At 39.8% G+C, this 14,609-nt stretch overlaps 1 protein-coding gene across 1 annotated transcript in view; it reads right to left on the bottom strand.

The window, feature by feature from the left end:
• Window positions 1-4,862: 4,862 nt before the first annotated feature.
• Window positions 4,863-14,609, bottom strand: part of LONP2 (lon peptidase 2, peroxisomal) — a 154,699-nt gene continuing 144,952 nt past the window's right edge. The window contains exons 13-15 of the mRNA XM_075537182.1: window positions 9,999-10,206; window positions 9,421-9,611; window positions 4,863-5,272 (exon numbers count right to left, since the gene is read on the bottom strand). Coding sequence (XP_075393297.1) covers window positions 5,051-5,272; window positions 9,421-9,611; window positions 9,999-10,206 — 621 coding nt within the window. The 3' untranslated portion in view covers window positions 4,863-5,050. The remainder of the gene's footprint in view (window positions 5,273-9,420; window positions 9,612-9,998; window positions 10,207-14,609) is intronic.

Raw genomic sequence — 14,609 nt, 5'->3', positions numbered from 1 at the left:
TGGGAGCTACATAACTGATAAAGGTTTCATACCTAGAAGCTATAAGGAATCACTACAATGTAAAGGACAACCCAATCAAAAAGGGCAAAAGAATTCAATAGACATTTCACCAATGAAATCAAGGCAAAGATCCCACCAATTAAAACCAGTTGTTACTGTGGACGTGGCGTTTCCATGTGTGTCAGCAGAGTAGAACCTGCACTCCCAGAGGGTTTTCAGTGACTGACTTTTTCAAGTAGATTGTACCAGGCCTTTTTTCTGAGGGGACTCTGGGTCTAAGCTCCAGCTTTTCAGTTACCAAGTGTTTGTACCAACCAGGTTTCTTCTCGTTAAACCCAACCCAACCAACTGCCATCAAGTTGACTCTGATACCAGTCAGAAGTTCAGTGAGTCATTTTATGGTTGGGGAGGCGGGGGAAAGGCAGTACAGTGAGGGTCTACTTCACCAGGATGGCGGACTCTGATTTAAAAAGAAAGCTGCGATGTATTAAGGAGGAGGGGGATTGGACCTTTCGCCCTCAGCTGATGGGAATGCAGACTTGCACACTGTTGTCATGTTGGGTGCTTTCCCAAAAAGTGAGTACAGAAATGCCATCGTTAAGTACCAAGCAATCGGTTCCAACTCAGCCACAATAGGGTAAAACAGCCCGGGCCATCCTCAGTTATGTTTGAGCCTATTGTTGCCACGGTCAATACTTGTCTTTGAAGATCTTCCTTTTTATTTGTATTTTTTTTGTATTATTGACCTTTTAGACCAAGCTAAAACTTTTCCTTTTTTCTCCCACCACTGGCGTGAAACAATAAACCGCCAAGTCAAGTCTGATGCACTGCATTCTGTCGAACTCCAGTGTTTCGGAGGGTGCAAAGGTTTGTACAAGAGAAATGTTTATAATCCCTGCCTCCGAGTGGCTAGTGTGTTCAAACAGTGAACCTTTGAGTTAGCAGCCTGATGGGTAGCCTACTGTGCCACCCTTGGTAACAGATTTTGATCTGTATATTTACCTAATTCAAGAAAGTGGAATCAATATTTGCCCTTTTGTGACTGCTACGTTTTTAAACTACATTGTAGCATATATCAGAACTTCATTTTTATGGCTGAGTAAATACTCCATTGAATGTATATGCCACAGGGATCCCGGTGTCATTGTTTTGTCAGCAACCGTCTGGAGGGGGAGGTATATATAGGTCATGAACCCACTGCATCCACCAACAAAGAATCTCTGTGCATTTCGCCGCCACCACCACAGCCGCTTTTATTAGGAGGATACGTGGAATGGAACCTTTGGCCAGAATGCCAATCTTAATTGACGTCAAAGAAAAAAGAAATGGAACATTGACTTTTGTACTTTTTGCCTTACAATTTCTAGTACCTTTACTTTTTAAATTTCAGACAATCAGGAAACTACTAAAGCCATAGACTTATAAGTATGTTATCTATTTTAGGATCAATCGTTTGAACTTGTGTCTCAGGATCTCAACCTCTGATGCATGGTTCCAGATAAGGTTCAAGAGAAACCAAATCAAAACTCATTGTTGAGAGCCAAGTAAATAATAAAAAGCCCAAAATGTGTATATTTCAGACAGGGCAAAAGTTTCTAAACCAAGGCACTTAGCCTAAGTTTTATTTAAAAGAAAATGTTATTGGGGGTTCCTTATTTCGTTTTAATGCTTAAAAGTTTTAGAAATCTGTGCTTTAGAATATTGGTTAAATAAATATAATCCCATGGCTTCACTCCTGGACCAACCTACTTAGCTTCTCTCAAGTTTATCAGTATTTTCAATTAAAAAATCAGCTTTGTTTATGTGTGTGTGTGTGTGTGAGAGAGAAGGGGGGTGGGGTGGGGAAATAACATGGAGTCTGGTTAAGTTTTAGCCAGACGCCATGAGGGAAATAAAGGCATTGCTGTTTGCGTTTCACACGGCAGAATCCAAGTTTCCTCAGAAGTCCCTTAGAAGCATGCTTAAATCAAGAGGCACTGGAAATGCCCTACTGCTGCTTACAGATAAATGCAAAGTGTGTGTGTTTGTTCAGGACTCTCACGCTGAAAAAAAATAGATGACCCAAAGGTTTAAAGAATAATTTCTTTGTTGGCACTCTACTGAGAGGAAATGTACACTCAAACCATTTGCGTCAATTAACATTTTTAAAGTGTGAGCTCCCTCTAGTGGCTAGAAGTGAAATGACAAGGGTAGCTTGTATCTTTTCCTCGCCTGTAAACTGAGTGGATAGACAAGAATATTATGCTAGTGGTGATCAGATGTGCTGATAACCTTTTTGCGCCAACTGAGTTGTCATCCCAGAGCGCACACAGATGAAGGTTGTATCAGGTTGTGTTGCATATACAGGATGTTGGGCAACTTGCAGACCCCATTCTCATTCCTATATTGTATAATAACGCCCCCCCCCCCCCCAAACCACGACAAAACCCAAACGCGCTGTCTGTGAGTTGATGTCACCGAATAACGACCTGATAGGACAGGACCGAACTACCTCTCTGAGTTTGTGAGACTCTTCACGGGAGTAGAAATCCCAGTTTGTCACCTGAGTGGCTGGTATTTTTGAACTGCTGACCTTGCAGTTAGCAGCCTCATGTGTCTGGCCACTGCCACCAGACCTTGTATTGCACAATAGAGTGAGAACAGCCAGAGTCAATGCCAACTCATAGTAATGCCACAGGGCAGGGTAGAACTGCCCCCTCTGCGTTTTCAAGACTTTACCGGAGTAGAAAGCCCTGTCTTTGTCCTGAGGAGCCGCTGGTGATTATGTACTTCCAACTTTGCAGATCATAGCCCAATGCATAACCACTATGCCACCAGGGCTCTTGGACATGGTAACTATTTACACTAAATAAGTGTTATATTACATTTTACCTAAATCCATAGAACACCACCAAGTTAGAAACTATTGCATACATTTTACAGAAGAAACTAAGACCCAGGAAGTTCACATTCACATAGCTCATGAGCATGTGTGTGATCTCATAAGTAATCATAGTTGGCTGAACCTTTAAAGGCATGGATGTCTGCCAGATCTGAGAAGTTACATAGGAAAACAAGAAATAGAAGGGGAGGAAGCAGAAGTCAGGATTCCCAGGATGGATGGCTGCCTCCCATCTGGGGACTTTTCTAGGGATAAAGATGGGGGTTTTATATTATCAAGAATTCCTGTCTCAGAAACTCACGGGGAATTCTACCCTGTACTAAAGGGTCAATGAGTTGGAATCGACTCAATGGGTGTGAGAAGCATGAGGCCAGTACCTTCCTGTGAAGTGTAATACTTGCTATTTGGTCTAACATAAAGTATCTGGTTTTAAGTGCTATTACTTGAGCATTATTGGGTTGTGTAGGACTCATCATAGGGTCTGCTTAATTCACATACTTCATTTTCCACATGCTTAGTAGCTGACTGAGGATAAGTAAAAAAAGAAACCTCTATTAAACAAAAATACCCAAATGTGAAGCTACCTTAAGAAATACATAGACCTAGATAAAGGATCCTCTACTTTCATTTCTCTTTTATTTTCAATTTTCTTAAAACTTCATCCTCATATGCTCCTGTGATTATCCTGTGTCCTCTGAGAAAATCCACTAAGATTATCCCTCTGGAACACTAAAAACAACTGGAGCTGCCCCCTCTACACGGAATGCTTTTAGAGCCCCCCCACCCCCACCTCCAACCTTCTTCAAAGCACTTGCTCCATTTAAAACCTTTTTAAAAATGGGGCAGCATTCCTGGAAACGGGTCTGAAAGTCAATAATTTGTGAAGATGACTACTTGGTTATTTTTTTTAAAATTATAATTAACCGACCTCAAAGTAATTTTCCCTCCATGGCACAAAAAGTATACTTTCTTCCTTTTTCCGAAAGTACCAAGACAAGGTGAAGATGACTATTACTGAGTGAACTTGTCTAAGGCCACTCACTGAATCATAGACACGTAAAAATAATTTTGTTTGGACTATACCCCATGCATGTATGAACTAGAGCCCCAGGACCAACACTTATTTTCAAGGTCCAATAAAGTCCACCGGCTGCTTCTGTTTAATTAATAAATGTTCTATAGTCAGGCACCCTCAAACTACATGTGGACATTAATCCAGCCCGCCATGTGTGTTTGCCCCGTTTGGTTTTTTACTTCAAAATAAGATATGGGCAGTGTGCATAGGAATTTACTCATAGTTGTTTTTTAAACTATAGTCCAGCCCTCCACCGGGTCTGAGGGACAGTGAACTGGCCCCCTGTTTAAAAAGTTTGAGGACCCCTGTTACAAATGGTTCTTGGATTTTACTATGCATTGGAATTAAACCTGGAGGACTTACATCAACAAATTCTGGATCACATCCTGAGAGGATGGCTTGGAAGGTCTGTTCTGGGGCTTGGGAAGTTACATGTTTAACAGATATTGCAGGAGTTCTGGTGGTGCAGCGGTTCAGTGCTTGGTTGCTGACAGGTCAGCAGTTTTAACCCAGCAGCAGCTCTGAGGAAGAGAAGACCTGGCAGTGTGCTCCCATACGTTTCAGTAGTTGTACTCTCCTGCAGGCTCTCTGGGTTGCAATCAGTTTGATGGCAAAGTCCCTGGATGGTTCAAGCAGCCAACACTCTCCGATCCTTGATGAAAGACTAGCAATTTGAGTCCAGCCACAGGAGCCCTGACTGAAGTCCTAGTGATCTAGTTCCAAAATATGAGCCATTGGAAATCCTGTGAAGCACAGCTCTATTCTGATATACCTGGGGTCAGAATCAACCTAATGGCATCCGGATAAGTTCTCATGGGACATAGAGGCTTCTGTTCTGGGCTAACATTGAGAACCAATGTTCTAGGCCTTCTTAGGGACAACAATGATCTCACTAAAGACAAAGAATCCAATTTTTATCGATTTATTAAATTAGCATCCAGTACTTTAATCAACATTAGTCACCTCCTGCGTAAGGACCATTAATTACTATTGTGGTTATGTTCATAAATTCTGCTTACCCCTGCCGATGTGAATAAAATAAACATTGTCAATACCGTGACACTTCAGAAGTTAAAATTCAGTTGAGAATGGGTCTACAATTTGCTATTTAGGAGACCAGGTCTGGTCTTGACAGTAAAGCCACCATCAAAAGCTGCATTAAGAACTTCATCCAGGCAGCTTGCTGTGACAAAATTTAAATCCTGTCGCACATTGATTGGGATTTCTTCAAGGTCTTTCTCATTCCTCTGAGGAATAATGATTTGCTTCAGTCCCGCTCTGTGTGCTGCCAGCACTTTGTCCTTAATCCCACCCACCTGTAAGGAAAGAAGAACATTAGGTTTCTGATGCCCTCCTCTGGCTGAGGCAGAAACTTGACCCATCTTTCACTGAATGTAACCACCACCATTTTCCAAAGCCCAGAGCGTCTTCCGTTTTGGCACAGCATGACGTGGGGAAGTCACTAAAAAGATGACTAACTAGTAGCAAATTCTGTCTTATATATGTGGTATATATTGAAACAAACTTGATCCCAATATCACTAGTTTTAGTATCTATACATTGTCCCTAATTTTAAATGGAAAAAATTATACTCAAGATTTTAATAGGGCTCAGCACCTTCATATCAACTATTTTTACTTGGGGTACGTACATCATCAAAGCTAACATCTCCTGTGACAGACTGTTTAGAGGTTGAAACACTGATGATGCTGCTGAGTACCGTCCCTACAGAGCTTATTTGTACGCTAAGACGATGTCCTCCTCTAGTTAAAGCTACGGCCACGATGCAACTTCATGCAAATTCCAATGCATCTTAAAAAAAAACCACCACCAACTGTTTAATTGTACATTTTATGTTTACTTCATACTTTTGACAGGCTTTCCCTATATTTCTTTGTTTTCTTAAAGCATGCCCGTTTTTTCTTAAAGGATGAAGAAAACATCCTTGAATTGTAGGCTCTGTGGTAGTTTAAAAATATATCCACAAAATCTGCTTCCAAAAGGTAGTGCCTACCTTTCCTTCTGTTGCATCTGGGCTAGTCTTAGTGACAAGACAGAGAAAGTAGTACATGTAATGCCTTATGATTTCTAAGACTACTGTCATAAAACCAGCTCTGACTAAACTACTTTCTTGGATTACTTTCTTTGAAGGAAGTCAGTGGCCCTGTTTGAGGCCTTAAGCAGTCAACGACTAGGATCAACCTGTCAGTCATGAGAGAGAACCATCTGGGAAGCAAATCCTACATCCGAGTTTTGGTTGGCTGGTTACCTTGCATGTAAGATTAGAGACCCTGAACCAGAAGCACCCTATGAACTCACCTGAATGTGTATGACAAAGCACACTGTAAAGATAAATACTATTTGAGGTGATGTGTTAATAAACACAGCATTCAGTCACATCACCTGGCACATGTACTCCCTGGGGACAGCATTCTGAGAGGCCTGCTAACATGCATCCTGACCTAGATTAGCTGCTCTCTAGAGCCTCTCCCACAGCTGCCGTCCTAGTCCATCCTCCTCTTGCAAGGTTTTGTTTTCCATATACGTTTTTCAAAGTACATGGAAAGGGTGTAGGACAAACTGAGTCCATGCATGGATGAAAATGTCCATTTTGTTTTCACATGTGATGTGATAGAAAAGCTATATACCTAAAAATAAATTTTAAATGATTTGCCTTAGTATTTTCAAGGAGAAAACTTTATTCTTGGTGATCTGAAAATTCATGAGGATGAACTTATTTTCCTATTGGTGCAGAACTTTTCAATCAGAAGATACCTAAAGTTATAGGGAATGTTTCATTATTTCTTTGACAATTTGTTCTCATGTTTTATTTGCTAAAACGACTCATAATGAGATTTGGATTTGCCAGATTGTTCGTTTCTATTATTAACTCTTTTCTTAAAAGTCCTTTGACCATTTCTGAAAACCAAGTCTTACATCTAAGAGCTTTGTCTTAATTTCTATTCTTTAATTATATTTTCTCCAGCATTAGCAGGGCTTTCTCTAAATACTGCCTTTTTTTTTCTTTTTGTCTTTGGTACTACTTTTAATGTGAAGATTTACTCAAAGCTGATGTGGTTTTCCTCCGCTGGGGATGAGGAAGCCTTTACAGAGTTGTTAATTTGCTCTGAAACCGAGGACTAAAGAGATTTTCAATGAATCCCCTTAATTTTCCCCGATCATATGAATATGCACACTGAAACAATTACCACTTCAAGTTTCTACATACACAGTTCAATGACAGCACCAACTCTTCATGTATAAATTTGATCACTATCTTTTCCTAATTATTCCACCACTGTTAATGTAAGTAAGTTCAAAGTGAAGCCCCTGCTTTCATCTCTAATTCTTGTTCTACTTAGCACCTTATGACAGACAGATTTCTGCAGATAATTATCTCTGCCTCTAACTTTGCTTCATCAGTGAATACTGTTATCTCCAGGGCATCTGTTGGACTCTCAGCTGATGATCAGTACTAATATTTTCTTTTATTCCTTGCTCAGTCAGCCATCTTGACAGAGGCAACTAATGTGCCAGTTTATGGTCAGTAAAGTACTTGCTAATTTTTTAGCAGCTTAACAAATGTTCACTATTGTCATTTAGAATGTAAGAGGCTCCTGGGGCATAGGGAAGAAAAGAAGCCATGCCTTTTGATTAGAGATCTACAAACATAGCATAATTAATAGGGTTTAAAATATGACTGCCTTTATAGTCAAGTAGAATTCTGGGGAGAAATGGAGGAAGGCACAGAAGAGCGCATTTTGAAGTATTTTAATTGGCAACTCTGTGATCTATTCTCACCTCCATTTCTTCATAAAATAGTTTCTCAGAATAAAGAACATTCCTTATTTTCTGTATTTTGCCATCCACCTGCTAAAATTATTATAGACTAGAATTGGTAACTAGTGACTTAAAGCTGTAAATACACCTTCAGGTGTACATTTTATCACAGGATTTTTATTTAGGATATGAAGCCCCACATGAATAGACCTTCTTCGAGATTTAGCACTTGTTGTTAGATGCAATTGCGTCAGTTCCGACCTATAGTGACCCTACGCAGAGCAGAGCAGAGCAGCAGAAATACTGCCCCGTCCTGCATCACCCTCCCAATCGATCCTCTGACCGAGCCCATTGTTGCAGCCACTGTCAGCCCAGCTCATCGAGTGCCTTCCTCTTTTCCACTGCCTCTCTACCAAGGTCTGGTTCCCTCCTGACACACATTCAAAGTATGTAAGACAAATTCTCGCTATCCTTGTCGCTAAGGCAGCAGTTCTCAACCTGTGGGTCGTGACCCCTTGGGGGGTGTGTGTGTGTGTGTCGAATGACCCTGTCACAAGAGTGGCCCAATTCATAACAGTAGCAAAATTACAGTTATGAAGTAGCAAAGAAAATAATTTTGTAGTTGGGTCACCACCACATGAGAAACGTATGAAAGGGTTGTGGCATTAGGAAGGTTGAGGACCCCTGCTCTAAGGAGTGCTCTGCCCATACTTCTGAAACCAAGACAGAAGGGTTTGTCCTTTGGGCAATCTTAAATTTTTTTTACCTGTTTATCATTAATTTGGTGAAGATTAGAGTAAATCAGTAATCCTTTCAACATATTTCTATCCTTTCAACAATTCATTCACACATACTTTGTTTCGTGTCATGGATTACAACTCTGACATCTCACTTCTACCCTCTATTTCCTTCCTGTTTTCAGTCTTCCTCGTTTCTTTTCCATTCCTCTTTCTGAGCTTTGCCCCTAGGCAGATGTTGCCCCTTTGATTGGCTAAGTTCTGCCTTAGTATTATTCTTTCCTTCATCAGTCTATTCTCTGGCTGAAAATTGAGCCAGGGCCAGTCAGTTCAGTTCATGCTTTAAGAATGCCCAAGGGTCATACATTTGGCGGTCCAGATTCTATGAGACTAGTTAGCCTAGTCTCTTTTATGATTTTTGGTTTTGTTCCACATTTTTCTCCTACCCTACCCAGTGTTAGCTGGGCACCATTTAGTTCCTCTGGTCTCAGGGTTGTGGAGGTTCATAGTTCTTTGACTAACTGTTTTTAATAAGGTCAATGTTTATTATACTTTTCATTCTATACTTCCTTTTCCCCCCCTATAAATCTACAAACTACAGCTTTCTAAGTTTTCTACAGGAAGATAGTTCTCAAAGAAATGTCAAAAGGTAGCAATTAGCCTTCAATTTTGAAAACAGTACTCTATTTTACATATGTAAGATGTTTAACGGTTTATTAGTTAGCAAGACCTTTTAATCTTCATCTGAACAACTGATACTTTTGATGACGAGACTAATATTATTTTCCCTTAAGTCTTAGTAGAAGGGAAGAATAGTCGATTATTAAATTTTGGTTAAATTTTTAAATGTGAATTAGTGTAAGTAGAAAAAAATTAACGTGTTTAAAACCAAGCTAGAGGAATGTATAAACTTAAAAACACATGTCAATAGATTTCTTTATACTTACTGGAAGAACTAGACCTCTCAGTGTAATCTCTCCTGTCATGGCTACATCTGAACGTACGAGCCGCCCACTGAAAAGTGAGGCGAGACAGGTAACTATGGTAACTCCAGCAGATGGCCCATCTTTTGTGACAGCTCCAGCTGGGAAGTGCAGGTGGATGTCTGTGTTCTCAAGAAGATCAAAACTTCCTGAAGCTTTAAAAAGGAAAAGAGACTTTTAAAGTCGAAAGAGTAAGCCTGCTTTTTAAAAAAAATTTCTAAATGAAAATTAAAGAAGTGACTGAATATTTTGAGTTAATAAATTTTGCAAAATATCAGATAGTACAATTGAGTGGAGGTTGAGAATTATGTTACACTGTATTCCAAGTATGATTACAAACAAAACAAGCCCTTTCAAGTGTGTTTCTAGTTCAGATAAATGGTAAATAAGAATTTCCAAAGGGGGGGTTCAAGAAATTAAATGCTGTGTTTTACTGACTGCTCATCTTAATCTCTTTCACAGGATTGTGAACTGTCTTCTGGATAAGGACCTCAGGCTCCTCTCCCTCATGGCTGGACTCCAGCCGTGGGGAGAGGACTTACCATTAGTCAGATGGTACTTCTTTGCATTACTGCGAAGCCAGCTGATGGCAAGATGGGCAGACTCCTTCATCACATCTCCGAGTTGACCAGTCAGAGTTAACTGACCTTCGCCATCCATTCGGCTGGCCTCCACGAACATGATTTCCCCACCTAAGGGAGTCCAGGCCAAACCTATTGCTACTCCTGGTTGACTCAAACGCTCTGATACCTTGAAAGAAAGGAGAAAAGTGATCACAGTTGGGTCAAAAGTGCCAAATTACTTTCAGGCTGACAAGCCATTACCCTGAAAGAATCTGCTCTTTGCATGGAGGGCTTAAGCTGTAACTCAAAGCCCTTAATACCTGATACGATTCTGAGCCAGGCTTATTTATCACTTTCAGGCTGTATATACCTCTGTGACATAAAAGCAGTTTTATTTTAAAATGTACAAATAACTGATTTTAAAGAGATCTAGTTACAAATGCCTTAAATTTCAAGGAACACACCCAATTTAAACTATATTTAAATATTTGTATTAGGTTACATATTCATACATAATGTAGAATCTTACTTATTTTTCAGGAAACAGAATTCCTCCTCCATTTAAACGTTACATTAGAGGCCAAGTGTGAAAGTGTACATTACACATCCCTAGAGTTTCCTTTTCTGCCATTTTGTGTTGCTGAGCTACTAGAAAAACCTACTTGATGATATTCTACATTTTTCCTGTGTTGAGAAGACGTCCACTCTGCTGCCTCAGTGCCATCAACTGAATATGCTGCTTACATGTTATTATGTACCTAGGTGAGGAGCCTTATAGGTTAATAAATCCAAGTTATGAAAATAGAAAAACAGTAATATATTAACTTTTATTGCAGTATTTGAGCTTCCAAATTTAAAACCCTAGATAGTCTTTGATGTTGGGGGAACTTAACGTAATATATGAAACAAGCACTAAACCTAATTATGTAAATTTTCTGAGCGGTCACTTTGTCACAGAAGAACCGCCGAGTTTGTAGTCTGAATCGGCACTCTGTCTAAATGGTCAGGTTGCTGGTGTTCGGCACCATGGAGTTGGTTCTGACAGCGGCAGAATGAAACACAAGAGATTGCAACCCTGTGCTCCTGCAGCGTCCTCACAGTCATGTTTCAGCCCTGTGTTACTCCATCCCTCTGAGGGCCTGCCTCCTCCTCACTGACACTCGACTAAGCACGATGTCCTTCTCCAGGGCCAGGCCCTTCTTGATCACATTTCCAAAGTACGTGAGACAAAAGAGCATTCTGGCTCTTCTCCCTCCAAAACTGAAATGGATTTGTTCTTTTGGCAGTCCATGAGATACTCTTCTCTAACATCTTAATTAAAAGGCATCAATTCCTTGGTCTTGTTCACCTTTTACACATTTTATGATGGAACTTCTTCAAAGTGACACCATGGCTCAGTCTGTTTTTCATGATATTGCTTATTGATCCGGATACGAGTATTTTTGTTTTATGCTGAGGTGTAATCTATACTGAAAGCTATGTGTAGTCTTTGGTCTTTAGCAGTAAGTGGTTCAAGTTTTCTCGACATTCTCAGCCAGCAAGGTTGTGTTATGTGCATATTAAAGTTGTTAATGAGTCTTCCTCCAATCTTATGTTGCATCTAGTTTCTTCAGTTATATGATTAGCACACAGAACCTTGATGAACACCTTTCCTGATTTTAAGTCACACAGGATCTCTTCGTTCTGCCATTTGGACTATGTATAGGTTCAGCATGAGCACAATTAAGTTTTAGGATCCTATTTTTCATAATGTTACCAAATAATTTATGATCCATACTACAGAATAACTTTGCATAGTCAACTCTCCCTGCTCACAGATAAACACCTTTCTGATATTTTCTGCTTTTAACTAAGATCCATCAATCTCTCATAGTTGAGATGATACATCCTCTTCTGACTCTGGTGGGACTGCCGGAAGCTCTCTGTTGGCGGACTGCTGCAGCCACATTCAATTGTCTTGCGCAGTCCCTATCTTCTCCAGCTGTCCTTTGAAAACTTCCCTTCAGCTCCTTTACTGCATCATTTCCCCCCTTTTTTCTATGTTCAAAAGCAAGTTTGAGTCTCCTCTGATAGCCATTTCAGTCTTTTCTTTCTTTCTGGAATTTTTAAAGACCTTTTGGTTTCTTCATGTACTTTTGATGTCATTTATCCCACAAGTTGTCTGATCTTTGATTGTTAACGTTCAGTATATCAAATTACAATAGAAATGGTCTATAACTTCAGATGAAATATATTTAGATTAAATGTATTCAAAATTGTATTTTGGCTCTTAAGGGCATGCTTTAATTTTCATCATCTTCAACTGAATTTATATATGAGCCACTGATGGTCTATTCTGCAGCCTACCCCTATCCTTGTTTGATGATATTGAACTTCTTTGTTGTATCTTTCCACAGATGAATTCCTGCTTATTCCATCTGGCAAGTGGAAAGATAAGATAAAAGTAGTTGCTGTTCATGTTTCTGAAAAGAGGTGTTACAAAGAATAAGTCACTAGTCATGAAAAAATTCGATCACATGATCTTTAAGGTTATTTTTATCACCAATGATGTACTTTCCAATTGTTGATCCTTGTTTCCAACTTTCATTCTTGTCACCAGTAATTACCATAATATTATGACTATATATTTGACCACTTTAAGATGGTAGAAATTGGTAAAAACTTCCATTTCCTCCCCAGGGAGAAAGGAACAACAAGAGATGTAAAAGCGATGGCCAGGAGGGCACAGAATGCCTGGTGGGGTTTGATCAAGTGCAGTGTAGCGTAGGTGGGGTTTGATCAAAGAAGTACAGAGGGTCGAATGAAGGTTGAGCATGAGAGTGGAACAGGAGGAAAGTAAAAGGAAATAAAGGAAATAAGTGGGAGGCAAAAGACATTCATAGAGGGATAAACATAAGCATGTACATATGTAAATATATTAATATGTAACAACAGGAATATAGGTCTATATACATATAGGTTTAGTATGAAGGTAGCAGATGGACATTGGGTCTCTACTCAAGTCCTCCCGCAACGGAAGAACAATTGTTTTAATAACCTGGCATTCTGTGATGGTCACCTTTCCGACAAGATCACTGAAGGAAAAATGGGTGCTTAAGCTAATGTGGTAAAGAAAGCTGATGGTGCCTAACTAGTATATGTTATAGTGTCTGGGGCACTAAAGGCTGGAAGTTAAGCAAGAGGCCATCTAGCAGGGAAGCAACAAAGCCCACATGGAAGAAGCACACCAGCCTGTGTGACCATAAGGATCGTAAGACTCAATTTGCCACAAGGAAGGGATAAAGCAGCCAGGCTGCAGTGTAGTATTCATGAAACACACAACATTCCTCTAGTTCTTTAATGCAACACCTCCCCCCCCCCAACTATCATGACCCCAGTTCTATCGTACAGATCTGGCTAGGCTAGAGCATGTACACTGGTACAGGTAAGAGCTTTCATCACACAGAACCTAGGACAGATAAACCTCTCAGGACCAATAATGAGCAGCAATACCATGATGGCAGGGAGAAGGTGTGGGGAGAAAGAGAGTAACCGACAGCAATGATCGCTGCGCAACACCGGCCCCGCAAAGAGACAAACAGCAGAACTGTGGGGGAAGGGAGACTGGACAGTGTAATATATGAAAAGGAAAATAATTTGTATGTTATCAAGGGTTCACAAGAGTGGGCGGATGGGGGAGGAATGACTGGAAAAGGAGCCGAAATCAAGGGCTAAAGGAGGAGAAAATGTCTTGGGAATGATGATGGCAACATATGTAAAAATGTGCTCGATACAACTGATGTATGGATTAAGAACTGTAAGAACCTCGAATAAAATGATTTATTAAAATTTTTTACAAATCAGAATTTTTATGACAATAAAATCACCAACTGATTAAAAACACAAGCAAACTTTCGTTTCCTCATTTTTGACATTAGTGTTTGGAACATAACTGAGTAATAGCCGTGTTAACTGGGTTTCTTTTTGGTGTGGATCTTATCACGTTCTTTTAACAACGATGATGATGTCTTTCCTCTTCAATTTGCCAATCCTGGCAAAGTAGATCACATGATTGTTTCCAAATAGCGAGTACTAGTCCATTTTAGGTCAGTAATACCTAAAGTATCAGTTTTTATGTGTTTCATTTCATTTTGTTCTGATTATTAGTGGCATATTCCAATTGCTTTTTTTCATTTTGAGTCATGTCACATCAATAAATGATGGCCCAGAAAGGTCTGTTCCATCCATGACATTGAGATTGACTCTACTTTTGAGTGTGTCTTCCAATTAGTGGATCTATCTTCTTTTTTTTTTTAAAACAATTTATTAGGGGCTCATACAACTCTTATCACAGTCCATACATATACATACATCAACTGTATAAAGCACATCTGCACATTCTTTGCCCTAATCATTTTCTTTTTTCCCCCCTCTTTTCTTTTTTTACATTTTATTAGGGACTCATACAACTCTTATCACAATCCATACATATACATACATCAATTGTATAAAGCACATCCATACATTCCCTGCCCCAATCATTCTCAAAGCATTTGCTCTCCACTTAAGCCCTTTGCATCAGGTCCTCTTTTTTTTCCCCCTCCCTCCCCG

This window comes from Tenrec ecaudatus, chromosome 18 (assembly GCF_050624435.1).
Source record: "Tenrec ecaudatus isolate mTenEca1 chromosome 18, mTenEca1.hap1, whole genome shotgun sequence".
Taxonomy (NCBI): domain Eukaryota; kingdom Metazoa; phylum Chordata; class Mammalia; order Afrosoricida; family Tenrecidae; genus Tenrec; species Tenrec ecaudatus.
Note: the sequence above shows the minus strand (reverse complement) of the source record. Positions and strands in the feature narration are given on the sequence as shown.